Source organism: Momordica charantia, assembly GCF_013281855.1.
Source record: "Momordica charantia cultivar OHB3-1 chromosome 10 unlocalized genomic scaffold, Mcharantia_2.0 BLBB01000010.1, whole genome shotgun sequence".
Taxonomy (NCBI): domain Eukaryota; kingdom Viridiplantae; phylum Streptophyta; class Magnoliopsida; order Cucurbitales; family Cucurbitaceae; genus Momordica; species Momordica charantia.
The window spans coordinates 13,172,959-13,195,068 of record NW_028275158.1 but is presented as its reverse complement, the minus strand read 5'-3'; the positions used below and the strand labels follow the sequence as shown (position 1 = coordinate 13,195,068).

Below are 22,110 nucleotides of genomic sequence, written 5' to 3'. Positions count from 1 at the left end.
TACTTGTGAAGGAGAGCTTCGAAGAAATGTAAAAACAGTGTTTCACCAAGAAGGCTTGATTCTGCAGTTGTGCTCAAAGCTTTCAAAGCTAGGTATATCGATCCGGAGCCATCAACGTGCTCGAGAGGAAGTATGCAGTCTGCTTGGCCTGACATGTTTCTCTGTTCAGAGATATACATTGTTTTCTAATGCAGCACAAAGTATACATTCATTACCAAAAGGTCGAAAATCATGATGGAACTGGAGATTTTGCCATTGATCAGCTGTTATCTGTCTCGTAATCGGCCTAGAGATGGTAGTACTTTGTTTTAATGAATAAACAACTGAAAAATATTTATCAAGAAAGTTCATACTTTGCTATTAGAATTACAAAATGGTCTGAATTCTCTGCCAAATGAAAATTATTTCCCTTAGAGGTATTTGCAGGCGAAGCATGAGAATCCTCTTAGACGTGAAACTCTTGTGGGGTTGGAATCATTTCATCTCTGTCTCACTCAATTTATCAATCAGTTTTTTTCTCTCTTTTTATTTTATTTTTTTGTAGAAAAAAAAGTAAAAGAGGGAGGATCTTTAAATAGTTGGAGAAGTTAAAAAAAGTTGTATAACTATTAAAATTTTACAAGTTTTGAAATTCTATTACTAATTATATAATTAGAGAAATTGGACTGTATAGTCCTTTTTCTCATTTTCACACTTTTTCTTACGTCACCCTTGCCCCCTCTTTCGATCCTCTTCGAATCACTCTTTCTTCCTATTTTTTCTTCCCACCCTCTTGCAATTATTGTTCATGTCTCTCTCCTTCTCCCTCCATTTTTTCTGCTATTGTTTTTTTTCCTAAAATCTCACTTCAATTAATGGAGAAAACAATGCAATGGAGGCTTAGATTTTTCTTCCCCCTTCTTCTGTTCAAACCCAACTCCATCTCGTGAAAGCACTTTTTTTTTTTTGTTCCGTGAATGTTTAGTTTGCGGCTCTATTCTTCCTATATTCGTGAAGATGCTTATCTTTGTAGATTTTGGAGAATATAAACGAGAGAATAAAAAGAAATTTTTAGATTTTTCACCAAATATCTATTTGATATTCTTTCACCTTAGCCACAAAGCTTGGTGGACTCACAGTGACCAAACCAATTTCACCACCGTGAGCAAGATGTGGAGAGAGTGAGACCGAGAGTCGAGAGGGAGGAGGGAGAGAAAGTTCAATAAGAAGAAGACGGTTTAATTGAAAATTAATTTTAAGGACCCATTTATTAATTTATTTGTTCAAATAATTTAAATTCTTAACATCTATTTATAAAAGGGATAAATTTCCAAAATCATTCGATTAATTTTTATGAATTCAATCATTAAACAAAATTTAAAGGAGATAGTTTCAAAATTTTTCAAATAAAACGTTTTTTATCTAAATAATAATAATATTTGGTTAATTTAAACAAAATTACAAACAAGATTAAATAAATTAGAATTGAACCAAAGTAAATAAATTTTGAAGGTCAAATTCAAATTCAAAATGATTATAATTGGATTAAAGATTTTTTTTAATTAAAAATTGGACAAATTGCAAAAACTAAGTATTAATTGTTACAATTTAAACCAAACTTTCAATGGTAAATTATAAACCCTCAAACTTTCATAAATGAAAAAATTAGACCCCTAAACTTTCAATAGTAAAAATTAAACCCTTGAACTCCCACCCGAGATAAAATTAAACCCTAAAATTATTAAAAAAATAATTAAAAAAATAAAAAGGTGAAAGAAAAATCTAAGTCGAAATTTCGGACACAACAACGATCACGAATGAAATGTATGGCCACTAGCAACGATCTTCTCAGGGAACCGGAGAGTCCAAGATAAGAAAATTCATTCCAACGGTGAAATGCCAACAAATCCAGAACTTGAAATGCCTAAAAAAACCCATAATCCAAAATCAATTAGAAAACTAAAAAAATTTGATTTTAAAATAAGTAACTAATTGATAAAATAGAGGATGAAATAGAAAAATTAAAAGAATTTTAGTCCCAAAAAAATGGGTCAATGGATTGATTGAAGGTGCCAAAGAGCTTGAATCTGATCGAAAAACTGAATTCCAAGGGTAAAACTCTGACCCCAGTTAAACATATCGGACAAAGATGAAAAATTTCCAACATTGTATTTTCCAAAAATGATACCCAAAATCGTGTGAGGTGTTGAAATAAGAAAGGGTAGCTAGCGATGAAAAGGGAGATATGGGAGAAGTGAATGAGGTTTTCTTCCGGCCGATTTTGGAGATGAAGAAGGCGAAGAAAGTTCCTGGGCTTGGTGGTGGCAGTAATTGAGCATTCTGTGAGATGTGGAGAAGATGCGAATAAGAGACATCTTTTTATTTTCTTCTTCAATTTTGGGATGAGTACTTTGACAGACTTTTTAGAGATGGTAATTACACAAATAAATTTATTCTACAAAATTTATACTTTTATCTTAAAACTAGTAAGAAACACGTGCGTTGCACGTAGAATCTTGTAGTTCTAAATTAAAGTAAAATAAATAGTGTTTTTTAAGTTTATAATATTATCATTTTAAAGAAAGAAAGTGATTATATATAAATATAAATTCAAGGTATGATATTGTTGTAATAAAAGAAGATGATGAAATATTAGTATGGAAAGTAAGTACAAATTTGAAGTGTAAGAAATATGAAAAAGCACCGACGTGCAAGTTTTTTTTTTTTAATGAATGAACGTTCTTAATTTACCTCTAATTTTCTTGATTATAAATTATTATATTACATTTTATCTTTGTTAAATTGTGTGACGTTAAATCATTGAGTTTGTTCATTCTAGAATGAAAAAGAAAGGTAAGAGTGAGAGAAAGAGTAAACCCTAAAAGGTGATATTGAGAGGGATAAAAATTGTTTGTTTGCCCTAACTTTGTAAAAATAATTATAACATTTCACATATATGAATCAAAAGCATCACTTTAAAAAATAAATAAATAAAAACCAAACTCATAACCATTCTTATTATCCAAATTATGAGAATAACCGAATTTTGCTTTATCTCGATTCCATCGACCACCATCTTGACACATCGTACTCTAGAATTTCTTTCAATCTGAACAATGATAAATTTGGAAAAGTGAACTGATGTCATCAACTCAGCTCTAATTTGGTTTCTCTTCACTATCAATTCTCCTCTCGATCACCCATATGTGCATTGTTGTTGTCGTTGCTAAAGCAAGAGAGTAATCTTCATACCTTCACACCACTTGGAAAATTTTCCACTTTGTTCCATCCACTACCTCATTTTGGTTGGCATCAAAAAGAGAGGACACATATTTATATATGGATTGGGAGGGGATTAGGAAGATAAAAGGATTAGGAGAGGGTATGTGATAATTGGAAGGGGGTTAGGAAGATGAAAGGATTGGGAGAGGGTACGTGGTAGATGAAAGGAGTTAAAAAAAATCAATGAGAAAGATAAAGTTAAGGAAAGAATAATTAATAGAGAGAAGATTAGTAAGAGAAAATAGGGGAATTTAGAGGGATGAGATCGTGACGGAGAGAAGAGATAAATTGAGAGAGAGAAAGTTTGTATTTAAATGACACAATTGCCATCAAAAGAAAAGTGAAGAGAGTTATAATGAAAGGGCAAAAATGGTATATAGAAGTTTCTCCTCATCTCACCTTTTATATATACTATAGATAAACCCCTTAAAATGGAACCCATATGCATTTTAACAATATATCTTTTTTTTATATAGATGTAATTATTATTAAGATATAGAAATTCAAAATAGGGAAATGGTTGATTTGGGGTTTACATTTTAAATCCCTAAATTTATGCACATTTCCACCCCTAACAAAACTTCCTTAATTTTTAGTTATTTCTTCCTCTTCTTAATTCGTCTGTTTTTTCTCTCGCTTTTCACCATTGTTTCCGATAGACCGTCTCCTTGTCTTCTTAGCGTTCTCAATTTTTTGTCGTTACCGTCTTCGGCAACCCGATTCCAATTCACTCGCTTTTCACCATTGTTTCCGGTAGACAGTTTTATGCCATTTAGGTTTTAAATATTCTAGGTTTGTTTTTTATTTCTGATTTTGGGTGTTTGATTTTTGAGTATTTAAAAAGTATTCGAGGTGATGTCATATATATTTGATTATTTAGGTTATTTACTTTGTTTGTTAATTGTAGAGGGATATAGCCGTATATACTTTATAGCTTAATATAAGTTGTGGAAGAAACTTTTATTGGACAATTTTAACCTTGATTATTGGTATAATACTCAATTTACCCTTACATTCATTTATGGGTCCCACCACTCCATGTTTTTTTCTCTCTCATTCCTCCCTTTCTCTCAATACAAACTTTGGGACTCCCCCTCCACTTCTCATTCCTCTCCCCTTATTTAATTATAATTTTCTCTCTCATTAACTTTTGATTATCTTTTTTAACCATCTAACTTTTTTTTTTCTTTTTAAAATCCAAATCATCGAAATTTTTGAAACATTATTATACCTCTAAAATTACTTAAAAATTTATTAATAATTATATGATAAATTTAAAATAATATTTTCTAACAAAATAACATTCTAAATTTAGTTTTGTCTTTTATTAGTTTAAATGATAAGAAAATTTTTTTTTGGAAAGAATAAGAGAAAATTTAAATATTATTTTATTATGTAATAATTTTTGTTTGAAATATTATTTTACAATAATAATGCAAATATTAAACCAATAATTAGCAAATAAAAATTATATATATCAAAGTTAAATTTAGTTTTGTCTTTTATTATTTATTAGTTTAAATTGCAATAATTTTTTTAAGAATAAGAGAAAATTTAAATATTATTCTATTATGTAATATTTTATTTACTAATTATCTTTAAAATAATTAGTAAATAAAATATTTTACAATAATAATGAAAAAAATTAAACCAATAATTAGGCAATAAAAATTATATATATCAAAGTTAACAAAATAGATTGTTACGAAGTAAAATATGAGAATATTTGTATTTTTAAATTGAGAAATTAAAAATTTCATAAGATTTATCATAAATAAATTATGAATATTGAAATTTTATTTAGAGGAAACAAAATTTAAATGCACCACAAAATGAATTAAATGAATGAAATATGAAAAGTTAAGAATATGAAAAGTTTTGACTTTATTTATATAAATTAATTTTAAAATTGATTTTTTTTTTTATTTAATTAGGTTCAATGGTTGAGTATGAAAGGTGCTAGAATCTCAAAGGTTTGGTAACTTTTCTACTTCATACAACTATAAAAGTGGTTCTCTTTCCACTAATTTTCACACTAATTTGTTCTATATTTTTTCTATACATATTTTTCTCTCTTTAGTTCATTATGATTTCTCGATTTAGTGACAGAATACTAATATTTTTACTATTCTTTTTAATATTTTGTAGAGCAGCATTGTTTAGCAATCGTTGATCTTTGTGTATCTTGCAAGCATTGGTTCGTTTCATCTCAAACATTGATAATAAGTCAATATAGGATAATATATCTTGATTTTGTTGTTCACTATTGCTATTTCTAATTTTTAAGAAATTAATTAACAAAAACTTTTTATAATCAATCTTACCATATTCTAACTCTTCACATTCTTGTGTCAATTTTATAAATGGATTTAAATTATTAATGTCGATCTACTTTTATACTTCAAAAAATTATTTAATTGTTAAATTTCTAGCACTTTTGAAACTCCCTTATTAAATAATTCAAGATAAATTAATTTTTTAAAATAATTTGACATTTTTATATATTCAACCTTTCATATTATAATTCTTCAAATTCTTATCATTTATCAATTTTTATGATTTATGTATACATTTAAATGAATAGTTTTAATGTATATAAAGATATATAAAGAGAGAGTGATACGTAGAAGAGGGAAGAAGACATTTATGCTTCTCCAAAATAGAAATGAATCATGAGTTTTTAAGATTGATAATTATTTCTTATGAATTTAATTTTGTTAGAAATTGATCTAGAGAGGTTTAGGAAGTTAAAAGACAAATTATTAGTGAATTTAATGGATATATTCAATTGGGAGATAAATGAAATGTCACTACTAGAAATTCGGGCTAGCGTGACGTTTTTTTGGCGTCACAAAAATCTTTCGGTGACGTTTTTAACGTCATCACGTATACGCCCATCACGAAAGGTATACGAGACGTTTAAAAAACGTCACAAAAATTAGCACATGTGACGGTTTATTAGCGTCATGAAAGACATGAACTTCCACGACGTTCATAAACCGTCATGAAAATGATTTCGCGACGGTTATAGAATGTCACCGAAAGACCTTGAACAAGAGAGGAGAGGTCACGTGACATCCTTTTGTGATGGTGTTTAAACGTCACGAAAAGTGTATTTCGTGACGGTGTTTAAACGTCATGAAAAGTTTATTTCGTGACGTTTGATAATCGTCCTAAAAAATATTTTGGTGACTGTTTCGTCACTAATGATTTTATTTTGTGACGATAAAAAGAGGGTCACTGAATATGTATTTAATTTTGATTGTAGATGTCGCGGAATATAAATATTATATTGTTAAATTGTCGATCGAACACGCAAATATATTAATTTACTATAACAAAGTTGAAATATGTTAAACATGAACAAGGAAGCTAATATATTAATTTAGAATGTACTAGTATTCTCAAACACAAATTACAGAATTACAGAATTAAACATGTTCCTTACACACCAACCCTAACAACGATGCTCAACCACTAATTAGTTGCATTCCTAATTGTTGACATCTTTTGAGTAAGAAAGACCTAATGAAAAAACAATACCCAAGTTAAATAAATGATTAAACAAAACCAACCTACTCATGAACATTCATAATTTTCCTTATCAACTTACTCGATAATATAATAAAACAACCAACATAACGACCAAACAGAAGTAGCGCGATTCAAATAAACGACATGCCTACACTTTTTCTACATCCTTAAATTACATAGCACAAAATATCAGTACAATCATCCTATAAGGAAAGTATCAATATGATATGATAACTAACAAAATGATCAAACAAAATTCCAACATAACAGAAGAGGTTACAATAACAAAAATAACCGAACACTTCTTCTATGTCCTTCAGCAGTATAGCACAAAATGAACTTAAACAATATAACACAAACTAGCTAGTATAGTAGAGGGATTGTAAACGTACATTCCTCGTCTATAATCAATATTGAGTATTCTTTGTAAACGTACTCAATGTAATATAGCTATAGTCCCAGCATATAACAAGTTCGATTCATAAGTATTTAATATTCAAATGCTATAGTATGAATGATGACGAAAAGCTTAAAACAGCTTACCTTTGTTATGATGGAACTTTGAATGAAACGGCCACAACATGCTTCAGCTCACCTGGACGCAATTCGACAAGGAGGATAATTCAATTATTGTAATACCTAAATTTTGGTTTTTGGAAGACTTCCACAAGCAACAAACTCCATGGTTTCCCAGCCTCAAAGCATGTAGCATGGACATAATGAAGTCTTGGAGTTTGCACATGAATGCAAATTTCCATTACACTTTCCCCTGTACACAACTAAAAACATTCACAAGGAAATATTAATAAATAAATAAACCTAAGGAAAATTCGACAGTGGACAAACCTTTTGGCCAAACCTTTTGTAATGTTTAAAAAACGTCACAAAATGTCAAAATTTCGGAAACCTCCGTTTTTTCCCTCCAAAAACCCAATTTTTTCCTTTTGTGACGTTTTTTTTTTATTTGAACAGTATTTTACTATTCATGAGTGTCACGAAAAGCCAAAATTGTAGTAGTGTATGAGATTAAGGACAAATTATAGAACATGAAAGATTTAAGGATTGGTTGGTTGTGATTCTAATTGAAGAATAAATTGGACATTGTATGAAAAGTGAAGGATATAATTGTCCAAAATATATATATATATATATAATCATCTAATCATCTAATTATAAGAATTCAAGAGAAAAAAAAAGATTTAAACTGTGTGTGTGTATATATATATATTGGATTGAAAATTTTAGAATATAACGTGAAAACACGTGTTAAAATACTAGTTCTATTAAAAAGTACGAATGTGGAATAAATTTTTTTAGATGAAATTATCCTTCATATTTTATCAAATACCATATATGTCCTCATTAGATGTGGGTTGCTGCAACTAAAATTAATTACTTTTGCTTTATTTTTTTTTTTTTTATAGCACTTGTGTTCAAGGTGAGATGCTATTAAGATTAATCAAACCTATTTAATTTATTTATCTTTTGAAATTCTATGAGAATTCATTTGATTGTATTTAAAATGTTAGAATATGAAAAATTTTCATATTTAATAGTGTTTAGTTTTGAATATTGAAAGTCTCTAGAATGTCAAAAGTTTTACAACCTCCGATTTCTTTTACAACTATGAAAGATCTCTCTTCCATCTATTTTCAACATAATTTGATGTTTATTTTTTTCCTTCTTCTTCTTCTACCTATTTATTTATTTTTGCTTGTTATTATTTTTACGTGTCGTATCACGATTTCGTTTCTCTATAACGATTTCTTAATTAGTGCAGTAGATGACATCCATATTTTTTAGAGCAGTGTTGTTTAGCAGTCCTGAACTTTGGTAAAAGGTAAATATTTACATATAATTTCAAATATCATTTATCATATTTATATATTAAAAATTTTGTTTATTGAAGATTTTATTAGAGAATATTAATAATCCAATTTTTTAATAAAAATGAAATTAGTTTTTTTTTTACCAAATAAACTTCTCTAGGTTCATCCTTCAAAATATTTACTTCTAAAATTTATAATTTATAATTTTTCACTTATAGCAATTAAATAAATTTTAAAATAAAAGTACACCCATTGAAACTAATAATTTAAGTACATTCATGAAATTAACATCGAAAATAATGTGATAATTTTGAATATAAATTTTATAATTATTCTTAAAAATTAACTTTAAAATCTAGAATTTTATCTCTAATTATAATTAATAATTGAACCAAATTTTAATAAAGTCACAAATTTTAAAATTTTAAAAATTTACAACTTTATCTCCAATCATAATTAATAATAGATTTTGAAACATTATAATATTTTAATAGTTAAACAATGTTTACAAAAGTAAAAGTATAAAAACATGCATCGTAAAATTGTTATCACAAAATAAATATCTCTTTTTCACTCAAAACATTGACTTATACGATTTATGATTTTTCATTATATTTTCACTTTTATTAATAATTAAACAAAATTTAAATCAAAGTTCAAATACACTATGAAACCAATAATTTAAAATTAAATGAATGTTAAAAGTCTAAATATAAAACTTTTGTCCAAATTATTTCTAAAATTAATTCTAAAATTTATATTTTATCTTTAATTATAGATTATAATATTATTTTTTTTAAAAATAGATTATAACATTATTGAACTATTAAAATACTGTAATTTTTTTAAAATATATTAAAACTAATTATTTCATAAAAGCGGAATGTTAAAATGTGAAAATTATGAATATAAAATTTTTGTCAATTTATTACTAAAATTAATTCTTTATCTTTAATTATAATAAATATAGGAAAATTTTGTCCATTTTTAAAATCTTTATAGCAAAATTATATTTAAAAAATAATTTCAAAATTTATGACCTTATCTTTAATTATAATTATTAACAATTTAATTTTATAATTTTAATAGTTCTGTAACTTCCTCATTTTATACAACCATATCAAGATTTCTCCATCCCTTTCTAAACAAAAGAAGACCAAAAACAAAAAAAAAAGAAGAAGAAAAGTTCTCTTATCTATTTTTCTACCCACAAAACTTTTGCATAACCTCCTAATTTTGTTTTTTCTTTCTCCTTTCCATTCCCTTTAAAGAGCATAAGAGAATAAGTTTTTTTTTTTTAATTGTAAAGTAGTGTTGTTTAGCAATTATATAATATTGTATTTTAATAAATAATTATTAGTTTGATCGAGAGACAAATATGCTTCAAGAAAATAGTCTCAGACATAAATAATATTCACTTAGATTAAATAAATTAAGTTACAACGTGCAAAGCACGGGTTAAGATACTAGTGTGTGTATATATATATTCATATAAGTGTATGTTATAATAACTATAGTATTGAAATTGAGCCAAAAATTGGAATGAAATAAAAAAATATTTTGTAATAAATTTCATTCTTTAATAGAATATATTAAGAAGTAAATTAGAGGATTATGAGAATAATTGATTTCGGTTCCACAATAATTTAATGTTTACAAAACCAAATTTGGAACATTAATCTTTTGCGTTTAAATAAAAGACTAATTATAATAAATATAAATGACATAAATAGGGCAAATTTGATATTTGGAAAAAGTTTTAAATCCAGAAATCTTAGACTGTAAAATTTGTAAACATTAGATATTTGTGAAAATAAGTTTCCAAAACAGCTCATCCAAGATATTATCTTTAATTTTTACCCTTGAAAATTTAGAGCTTTAATTTTTTCATTTATGAAAGTTTGAGGGTTTAATTTATACATTTGAAAGTTTAAGGGTTCAATTGTAACAACAATCATATTTCATGGTGGTTTTACAATTTACCCTTAAAATTTTGAAAGGGAAAAATTATAATTGAAATTGAGGGAAACCAATCTCAATTGCTCGCTCAATCTCGTTAATTTTAGACATGAATGATATTCATATTCAAATTTGAATTTAATCCAAATTTGTTTCTTTAATTGGTTTTTTCCGTCTCTTCCTTAAAAGTAATTATTTTAACTAATCATTTGAAATAGGAAATAAATATGTATCATTTAATCTCTCTAACTATGATTAGAAATCAAATCTAAAATTTAATCCAATTAGTTGAGAAAAAAACTTGAGTGTAGAATCTCCCCCTTCAACCACGTTTTCCCTTGATCCATTCATAATTTAAAATTTAAAATTTAATAAAATTATGTGAAAGCTAAAAAAAAACAAAGGCATTTAATCTAGCTCAGGATTTCATGGCAATCGTTCGTCAATCTCCTTCACGCGTCTTTAATGAAAAAATCTCGCTCTCACTCACTCTTGTCAGATCTATCTCGTTCTCGCTCAGATCTGACCGAGAGTGAGAGCGAGATCTAGATTTGACCGAGAGAGAGTGAGAGATCAACATTTGAAGATCACAATTTTACAAACGGATTGTTTTTAGTGTTGATTTTAGGACTTCTTTGCAAGTTTAGAGAAATTGTAGGGATGTGTTAGTTTTATAAAAAAAAAATTGTCTTTTTTTGGATTTTTTTCAATTGAGTTTTGATTTTAGCCGTTGGAAACTGCTCCAATTCTCCATTTTTTTGGTGCTGTTGGAGCTCTAATGACACTATGTTCTTCTTTGATGTTTCTTGTTCATGTTGATCGCGTAGCAGCGAGAGAGCATGAAACTTCCCGTCCTGTTTCATTTCAATCTTTATGAATCTGGTCTTCCAAGTTCAAAAAAATCTTAATGAGTAATTAAAATAGATAAACCAACCACTGGACACCAAGTGTTTGAAGAAAAGCCCCAATGAACAAGAAAAGTACATAAAATTAAGGGAAACTTGCAAATATGTCAAAAACATTTAGTAGAATTAGCAAAATAACAACCAATTTAGTCTTTTCAAATATAGCACTTAAAAAAAAACGGAGGTCTAATTTTAAAGTGATAACTTTACCAAAATGATATATATTTATAATATATATGACTACAGATGTGTGGATGTGATATACATCTAAATATAGCACTAATATGAGTGTTTGATATACTTGCAATATGTATATGATATAGATTTAATATATTTATAATACATTTAATATATATATATAGAACATACATATGTTATATACATATACATACTACATATATGAGTGTGCGATATACTATTAATATGAGTATCTGATATACTACTAATATAAGTGAAAAATTTTCACTACTAGAATTTTTGGATTTCGTGACGGTACTGAACAGTAAAATACTGTTCACGATTGTGTAAATACGTCACGAAAGGTTAAAACGCATTTTTGGAGGGAAAAAACGGAAAATTCCGGAATTTTGACTTTTTGTGACGCTTTTTTCCGTCACGAAAACCTTGAGGTGCGTTTTTTGCGGGAAATGACGGAGTGTTCCGGATTGACGTGTTTTCGTGACAAATTTTTCCGTCACGATAAGTTGCCCATAGATTATTTTTCATGACGTTTAAAAAACGTCATGAAAAAATTGAGGCGCGTTTCTGGCGGGAAAAGACGGAGTTCTTCAGATTGGCGGCTTTTTCATGACGCGTATAAAACGTCACGGAATATTATTTTCCGTGACGTTTTTTAATCGTCACGATATGATAAGAAGATTCTAGTCTTATTCGTGAAAAGGTATGGCTTTACGTGACTGTGTTTATATGTCACTATAAGTTGGAAAACTGTATTTTAGTGACATCTGATAAAACCTCACTAAAAGTTGCTTTTCTATCGATATCAAAAACTTGATAGATTGTCTTGCTCCTTGCTCCTTCTAACAAATATGCGCTACTTTTATATTAATCTCTACGACTTGATAGATCGTCTTGCTCACATTCGAGTACTTTTTGTTTAACTTGATGACTCATCCACAACTAGATTTTTTGCTATGGTTCTGATACTATTTGTTGAGGACAATGATACCTGAAGTATTTCTACAATGGTATGATATTGTGCACATAATACTCTCACTAAAAGTTGGACATAATACTCTCACGATTTTGATTTTGTTTTACCAAAATGATCTCATACTAATGAAGATGTTATTCTTCACTTATATATCCACGATCTTCCCTTGGTTAATGTGAACTTTAGATTAGAGGTGATTAACATTATGGTTAAAAGAACTAACTTTACACCACGATGAACAAATTTTGGCTTTAATATCCCATATGCTGAAGCAAAGCTATGTCTAAAACTAATGTTTAATTTGAAAATTGAGGTTGAAATTTAGTTTCAAATTATAGATAACAATTCTAACTATTGATTTTTAAATTTAATTTTCAAAATCATATATATATTAAAAAAAGACACCAATGAATAGTTAAAGAAAATAAATTATTTAAAAAAAACATTTTTTAACATTATTTTATTTCACTAAAAAAAACATTAATTTTTTTTTAATTTTAAAAGCTAAATTCAAATTTAGAAATTAGAAATTAATTAATTTTCTATTAGAAAATTAATTAATTTTAGGGTGAAATTTGACAAACCCTACAGCACACATCCCCTCCCTTAAAAATTTTCAGCCGCCAGCCTCCAATCTCGCCCCTCAAAGTCCGGCGATTCTTTCTGATCACAGTAAGCGGCGACCCACAGGCAGTGAGTGGTAGCCAATGGTTGGGCGACACTTCCTTTCGCGAAGCTCTGGTGCTGAGCGAACTCTCAGCGACAGTGACGGCTGACAATTGCTGAAGCAACGGAGTGGTTACTGGAAAGCCCGATGCTAGAAAAGGTTAGGAAAGAGCTTCCCATAGCTATGAGCAAAGTTCCACTACGGTATGATCCTCCCGGCCTCTCCTCTCGCATTTTGTAATACTTGGAAATTTGGTAGTAATCACCATGAAATTGAATACATAAATATGTACATTTTTTAATTTTGAGATTGATTTATTTGCAAACGGGGAGGTGCATTGTGACTATATATACAAATTAAAATAAGGGAACAAAGAACTGGAGGCGGGAAGGGAACAAGTTCTATATGTGAAGAGTGAGGGGAGTAGGATTTAGGATTTTGTCAACAAACCAAAAAATTGCGTGTTAGTATCAAACATGTATGGAAGGTAAACTAGAAGAAGGGAAAATGGCTTTCTTAATAAGTTCTATATGGATATAGGTATCAACAGTGAGTGGCGAGTCATAGATGACTTAAGCATTAGTTTGCAGAATTCTATGTTGGAAACTCTATGAATTCTATTTCGGAAATTATGTCAAACTTTTGATTGTCAAGCCTCTTAATGTCTTTTGATTTTCTGGTAGAAGGGATATCCACATCTCTCTCATTTGTAGTTTGTCAGTATATTTCAGTCTTATATGCTAAATTGATACTATATTTGTGATAAATTTGCATTGAAAATGAATCTTGAGACTTTTAAATTTGAGTTTGAATGCAATTACTTTTTGATTCAGTTTTGGTTTTTGATTCAGATCATTTGATTTTTATGAATCTAGTACCATTTTTTTTGCTCTACTAAAATGTTGGTCAAATAATCAAAATATGCAGATGTATGCTAAATCCACCCATATTTGTAGCTTATATCTCCAAATTTAGAATAAGTGATAACTGGATGGGCTGTAATCAATTAATTTTGTAGTAGTGCAAAGAGAAAAACTAGCATGAGGGTTGAATTTATGGGCCGGAGGGATTTTAGTTTCATATTGGAGGCACCATATTCATGTTTTATCCCTTTACTTTTCTATATAACTTAACTTGATGTCTGTTGTTTTGCAGCTTGGTGTCTTTCTGTACAAGAAAGTTTTAGACCTTGAAGTTTTCCAGCTTTGGACTCGCCGTCTAGTTGTATCGGCTGGTCTTCTTAGAATCTTTCGTCGTGAAGTTGTTGAGCTTCCTATAGTTGCCACGGGTAGAAAACATCAGGGCTGACCATCGCTGCTCTTCGTCAATCTTTGGGTACTATCCCTTTTTATCTTTCCTTAATTAACCATATAGGGTTTGACATTTAGTTTATGTTGGTACATTTATGAAAGTATTTTGTTGTATTGGGAGATGTGGTAAAATTGTTTAATGATGTAGAAATTTGTTGGCTATGCTAAGTTTGTCAGTGGATTTGAGAATGAACTGTTGCATGGTTGTTGTGTGGAGAGTGTATCATGAGGTTGTAAGAACGATGTATATAACCTTGTTGGCTCTGCTAAGTTTGTTAGTGGGTTTTAGTTAGGATCTGCTTCTGCTAGAAACCGAAATCGTTCGATGTTGCGATTCATTTTTTTAAAGCATGCTAGCGTTGTTTTTGGTTTAATGTTTGGAATGATCCCATGAAAGCTTGAAAATGGATGCTGGATTTCTTTGTTTGAGTTTAAAGCGTGCTATATTGACATTTTTTACTTCTTTTCTTGATTAATGATGCGGTCCATGGTAATAAACGTTTGGAATTTAATATTTACAAGTTGTGTTTTTTATGCTACGCATGTCTTATTGATCTTCTGTCGTCAACATTTTAGTAGTGAAATGGATAAGTCATGGATGAAGAAAAATAGATTGTCCAAAGAGTATGAAGTGGGAGTTCAAACATTCATTGAATTTGGGTTGAGTCATGCCAATGGTTCTAATTCTATCCGATGTCCTTGTTTGAAGTATGAGAATCTTATATGCAAGGACATAGCAATCGTTAGAGATCATTTATATTCAAATGGTATTGACCAAAGTTATAGGGTATGGTTTTGGCACGGTGAAGACTTAGGAAATATCACGGCCGAACAGACGTACAATAATGATGCACTCGAGAGTGATGAAGATGATCTCGACTTCTTTGAGGTGGGTGACTTGGTTCAATCTGTTCAGGATGAATTCTCTGATGTACCAAAATAATTTGAAACTATGTTTCATAATGCTAAGTAGCCATTGTACCCCGGATGTGGAAAGTTTACAAAAGTTTCAGCTCTTGTAAGGTTATACAACTTGAAGGTGAGATTTGGGTGGAGTAACTCGAGCTTTTCTGAACTTCTGTCCATAATAAGTGATATATTACCAGACCCTAATGAAATGCCGACTTCTATGTACGAAGCAAAGAAAACGTTCTGTGCCCTTGGTTTGAGTTACGAAAAAGTTGATGCATGCCCGAACAATTGTTGCTTGTATAGAAAGGAGTACGCAGATATGTCTAAATGTCCCAAGTGTAATTCGTCAAGGTGGAAAACACATAAGAATTCAACGAAGGAGAAAGAAGGAGTTTCTGCTAAGCAAATGTGGTACTTTCCAATTATTCCAAGGTTTATAAGATTGTTCAGGAACTCAGGTAATGCAAAGAATCTGGTTTGGCATTCGATAGATAGGAAAATGGATGGGATTGTGCGACATCCAGCAGACACTCCGTCATGGAGGTTAATTGATCATATTTGGCCACATTTTGGTTCAGAACCAAGGAATCTACGCTTAGGTTTATCAACTGATGGGGTGAATCCATATGGTGAAAGGAATAGTACATACAGTTGTTGGCCAGTAATAACAACCATATATAACCTTCCACCATGGCTATGCATGAGGAGGAAATTTCTAATGCTTACCATGTTGATCTCAGGCCCGAAACAACCTGGCTATGATATTAATACATATTTAGCCCTTTTGGTTGATGACTTAAAACTCATGTAGGAATATGGAGTGAAATGTTTTGATGCGTATAGACAAGAAACATTTAGACTGAAGGCTGTTTTAATGTGGACCATCAATGATTTTCCTGCATATGGTAATTTGTGCGGCTGTAGTGTTAAGAGTTATAAAGCTTGCCCGATATGTGGGGAGAACACTACTTCAATTAGATTGTCACACGGGAAAAAGAATACATATATGGGCCACAGAAGAGTTTTGCCGAAACATCATCCGTACAGAAAATAGAAGAAGGCGTTCGATGGTAAGAAAGAGCTTAGAGTTGCTCCAACGCCGTTGTCAGGGGAGGATATTTATGGAATATTGAATGACATTGGCTTCCCAAACAAGTATTGGAAGAGAAGATCTGTATTTTTTTATCTTCCTTATTGGAAAAGATTGTACGTTAGACATTGTCTGGACGTAATGCATATCGAGAAGAATGTGTGCATGAACATTGTAGGAACGTTACTTGATATATCAGGAAAAAGTAAGGATGGAATAAATGCTAGGCTTGATCTTGTCGACATGAATATTAGACTAGAGCTGACACCCCAATTCCGAGGAAAAAGAACGTACTTACCTCCAGCACGTTACACATTGTCTAAGGAGGAGAAACAACGTTTCTGTACGATTTTATCTAAAATCAAAGTACCGGAAGGGTATTCTTCAAATATCAGTAGTCTTGTATCAGTAGATGATATCAAACTTAAAGGGCTTAAATCGCATGACTGTCACGTTCTCATGCAACAACTTCTTCCAGTTGCTCTCCGATCAGTGCTCCCTAAGGATGTCTGCTATGGTAATAAACGCCCCTGACCCTACTGCCTCCTCTCAAGCACAACCTGATAAGCCCTTGCCCACCAACGAAGACTTAGAAAAACTCACTGCTCCTCTTCCTCTCACTGAAAACCCTCCCTCCGTTCCTGCAACCCACCCTCTCCACCCACCTTTCCACAGACTCCATAACCCACAACTACCCTTTCCATAACTTCCACCATCCTTCCACCCATCCTCGTAAAAGAAATCCATCCTCTTGTTCCCTCCAAATCCATTCCTGCTGATCGACCGGCCTCGCGAACTCGAAAAAGCAAGTGGTCAGCCCAATCTATCCCAAGTCCTACCTCGGTTAAGAAGAGGAAAACACCAAAAGCTCTTCCCCCGCCCCCTGTCAAAGTAAAGACCATGAAATCCGCTTCTGTGTTTGAAGGGAAGCGTCACAGCCGGATGGTCTTTGTTCCCCAGATTCCTCAAACACCAAGCTCCTCCAAGCGCATCACGGTGGTCCCTGCGGGCCAGGCGGCATTCTAGAAGTTCGTTGATCCAGAGGCGAGAGCGAGCGATCGAGCGATAAAGACAAGAGACTTGTAACTGGAAAAAGGGTTTTTGGAAGCAGAGATGCCCTAGTTTGTGAAGGAAGGAGCCGCGCGATTAAAGTGGGAGCATTTTTGTGCTCCCTCTGTGCCTGTTTTGCCTGAGCTCGTGAGGGAATTCTATGCCAACTTTGACCCTAACAAAGTCAGGCACACCACGGTACGAGAGGTGGAAATTGACTGAACGTCGGAGATGATCAACAAGCTGCTTAAGCTGGCCAACAATCCAGAGGCTGAGTTCAATGCAATGATCCAGCAGCCCTCAATGCGAGAGCTTGACAGTGCTCTACTTCTAGTAGGAATTGAGGGTGCTGTGTGGCAAGTGATGGACAAGGGTGCCCGCTTGATGAAATCTGGTCAACTCATGGAGGAAGCCAACGTTTTGCTCTACCTCGTTAAGAGTCAGGTCATGACTACCAAGCATGATTTGACAGCTTATCCACCGGGAGATCACTCAATGCGCAATGAAGAAAATCGGCCGTCTGTTTTTCCCCAGCCTTATCACCAAACTCTGCCTTCGCAGAGGTGTGCCCATCTTGGATGATGAAGAGCCCCTCAAGGACAAGTTGGTGATAGATAGGAGTACGATGGAAAGACTGATGAACCAGGACCTTACTCACCGTGGAGCTATGCAGAATATGGCCATCAATAATATGATGGCCCAGCTCCCCAAAATGCAAAAGCAGCTCTCATGAATGGAGGAGGCGCAGTCCGCATCCGCTGAGTAGGTTAAGAAGAAAGATACAAGTATCCTGACAGCTCTGGAGCATTTTAAAGCAGCAGCTCCATCCCTATCCGCCGTGCCGACCAGTCTGAAGAATTTGCTAGAGCAATCCGGCAGCTCGGAAGAGGAAGATAAACCTATAGGCGACTCTTCAGAGGAAGAAGAAAGTGAAGAAGAGAGTTATGCTTGACCGGCAAAAGGAAGTCTCTGTTCTTTTGTCCTGATCAAAAATTGACTCCCCACCAATGCTATTTTACACATTTTTAGTTAAATTTTAATTTTCGGATTTTAAAATTTTGCATTTCAATTTCTGTCTTTATTTTTAATGTGTAGTAGTTTACTTTAAATTCCAGTTAGTGAAGTTCTGGAAGTTTCTGTGTTCTCATCTTCTGTCTGCTGCTTCAACCTTTTGTGAATAGTCGTTATGCTAGAGCCTGCTAATGCGCAGTATGTTTGCTGATGCTGGAGCTTTTTAATGCTAGCTAACTTTCCTTTGCCCCAGCATTTGGTCCATGCTTACGCAACTCTGCCCTAGCATCCCTCTAACAGTACTGACCCCAAGTAGCGCTTACCCTAGAAAAGAATTTCAAAGGCCACCTATCTAAAGACGTGTTCCCCTTAGTTGTTAGCATTAGCTCTCCGTATTCTTCAATACTTCCAACAAGCGAATTTCGTTATACTTTCAACTATACTTTTGCTTTAAGTTTGAAGGCGTGCTAGATCATTATAACGTAGATGTCCTTAGTCGCATTGAGGACAATGCAACCTTTTAAGTTTGGGGGAGTGAACCTTCAGTTCTTAAATATTTAGTAACACTTGTCTATAATCATGAATCTTTTTAATCCTGTAATTTAGCTCATCTCTAAAAAAAAACGAGCGAAAGCTCGCAATAAAGGAAGGGCTAGTAGCCAATATCCAGAGCATAAAGAGGCTGCAGGATTAGGAAGGGCTAGTAGCCCATGGTTGAAGAAACCCAAGTTGGCAGTGCAAAGGTTAAAGGACTTTCTAAGAAAAGCTAAGTTTGAGGTTAGGCAGTAGAAGGAAGTTAGGGTTGAGTAGAAATAGCATCTTCCAAAGCATGCGCAAATATTAGCTGCTCTCATTCCCTTACTCTAGCTGATATATTTTAGCAAAGTTCTTAAGCTTTAGCATAGTTGGCTAGAAGTAGGAAGTTAAGGCAGAAGACTAGACTGTTTGAACTGCAAATTTCCATTGCCTTCTTTTATTTTCTAAACTAAAATGCATGCTCTTGCTTGAGGACAAGCAAGATTTTAAGTTTGGGGTGTGATAACTCGCCAAAAGAGAGTTATTCTAGTGATTATATGGGTGAAAATGTGCATTAAAATGGCAAAGTATGTCAGTTTTAAGTTGTAATTAGCATGAATAGTGTTCAATTGCACAATCTTAGCTAAATATCCTTAGTCTTGAAAACTTTGGTCAAAAACAGCATAAACTCTCGTATTTGTGGTTCATTTGCATAGGTTTTTAACGAAGAGATAAGAAGCGAAGGAAGTGCTGAACCAGACACGAGAAGCCAAAGCATTTTCAAGACAGAGCATATAAAAGCTGGAGCATAGTGGTGCCAAAGCATGAGTGTCTGTACAGTTAATTCAAAAACACGAGATTCACTTATGTCCGTACAATCTCCAGTTGGGTGCCCTAAAAATGGGACTCAATATTTAAAGGGTATGTTGCCCTAATCGACAGACACACAGATCCAAAAGGAGACAAAAATTGAGTGCTAAAAAGACCAAGGAACGGAATACACCCATTTTCGAGAGGAGAGCTGACTCTAGAAAGGGGACGTTCGCCTGCTGGAACGAGCTGACTGCTTATTCTTCTCTGTCATTTAGCTATTTTTCTGCTGTGGGTTATATTTCTTCTTCTTCCATTTTGTATTCTTTACGCATTATGAGCTAAACCCCACATGCTGTAATTGACTTGAGACCGAACCTCTAGCTGCTATATTTATTTTAAGCAAACCTGATTTAATTTCTCAATCTTCGCGTCACTGTTAGCCGCTGTTTCGTATATGCTAGCTTCTGTATTGACCCGGAAGGGCTTATGGGTGTTGATTTGTTTTGTTTGTGATTAGCGCTTTTCTATAAGGGGGTCCCCTAATCATGCCTTTAGCTTGGGTTTCTTTCTTGGGCATTTAACAACGGGAGTTGTACTTATGTTTAGGGTGTTTCAGAAGGGAACCGAGTTGAGCTGGACACTAATAAATGTAGCTACGCTAGATGGTAGGTTGATAACTTGTGAAAGCATGCTAAATCTCCCCCGCCTTTTCCATATATGTTATTCCCCCGTTATCGCTTTCTATGCTACTGCTTTCTTGTGTTGACAGCTTCAATACCATCGTCCCTTGCAAGTTTTTGTCGTCTTGTTATTACTTTATTTTATTTCCCCTAGATAATATATATACTCAAACATGTACATTTTTATTTGTTGGTATCTACTTTTATCGTTAAAATATAAACCAAAAATCCCTGTGGATACGACCTCGTTACGTACTACAACCGGTGATTCGTACATACTTGCACGTGTTGTCAACACAGTTGTGTGGACGCAACAAGTTACCAGAAGCAAGAAGAGTGATTGAATCGATATAACTAACTTGTCCAATTGAACGTTGGTGTTATTCTTGCACAATTAAGGAAAACACCTTGTTAATGGGAGGAATCGGATCGAGCAGCAAAATTTGAGCTGTGATGCTCGCAAAAGTGTTATTCAAACACATTAAAAAAAGCATAACATTTTCTGAATGAAATTGGTCAAGGACCGGCTGCAAACCTCCACAAGAACAAGAATTTGTAGGTCTATAATCATTGAGTTCCTACCATATGGTTTTAAGCTTTGTATAATATGCTCCAACAGACTGAGATCCTTGCATAGTAGTAACAAGTTCTTCTCGAAGCTGATAAATTCGTGGACCATTTCGTTGTTGAAATCTCTCCTTAAGTTCATCCCAAGTTTCTTTTGCAGAATCAGAATACACGATATTTTCTGTAATTTCCTTTGAAATCGAATTGACAATCCATGAAGTAATTACATGATTATTGCACATCGAAGCAGAGAGGAGATTACCGCTAACAGGTTTCTTAATCGAACTAGTGACAAATCCAACTTTGTTATTCCCCGAAAGAGCAATAAACTTTGATTTGCTCCATGAATTGTAATTTTCTGCTCCAGTCAATTGTTGTGTTACCATAGCAGTGGTAGGCCCCATTGAATGATGAAGAAGATAAGGGTTTAATTGGGCTTCAATTCCTTCAATTGTTGCCTATTGGGCTTCAATTCCTTTAGTTGTTTGCCTCTTCTTCGGTTGGTGCTTCCAAATCACCCATGTTGGCAAGAAGAATAAAGGGGTAACTGTAGGAATGACCAAATTTAATAACACGTTTTAAAAAATGGCCAAACCTATGAGATATTGCAATAACGGCTAAATCGTTTTTTAAATACTGATAAAATGTTTAGACAAATATACCCTTGTAACCAATTAGATATATATGCATAATTTTAGGGATCTAAGATTTTTACGTTGAAAAAACAATCAACCTTAATTTTAGGGAATCAACGGTATCTAATAAAATGTAAATGAAATTAAAATATTTATTTTAAATCTAATTTTAAATTCTTAATTAGAATTTGAAAGTA

The 22,110-nt window shown here is 32.3% G+C and overlaps 1 protein-coding gene and 1 long non-coding RNA gene across 2 annotated transcripts; one reads left to right on the top strand and one right to left on the bottom strand.

The window, feature by feature from the left end:
* The first annotated feature begins 13,251 nt into the window (after positions 1-13,251).
* Positions 13,252-20,453, top strand: LOC148208589 (uncharacterized). The gene is made up of 3 exons (XR_015788414.1): positions 13,252-13,532; positions 14,485-14,664; positions 19,935-20,453. It is a non-coding gene; the product is annotated as an uncharacterized LOC148208589 (long non-coding RNA).
* Positions 20,454-21,289: 836 nt separating this feature from the next.
* Positions 21,290-21,682, bottom strand: LOC148208588 (uncharacterized). Its single transcript, XM_088119120.1, has one exon. It carries the CDS (start codon positions 21,680-21,682, stop codon positions 21,290-21,292), a length of 393 nt encoding a protein of 130 aa, XP_087975246.1.
* Between the last annotated feature and the right edge of the window lie 428 nt (positions 21,683-22,110).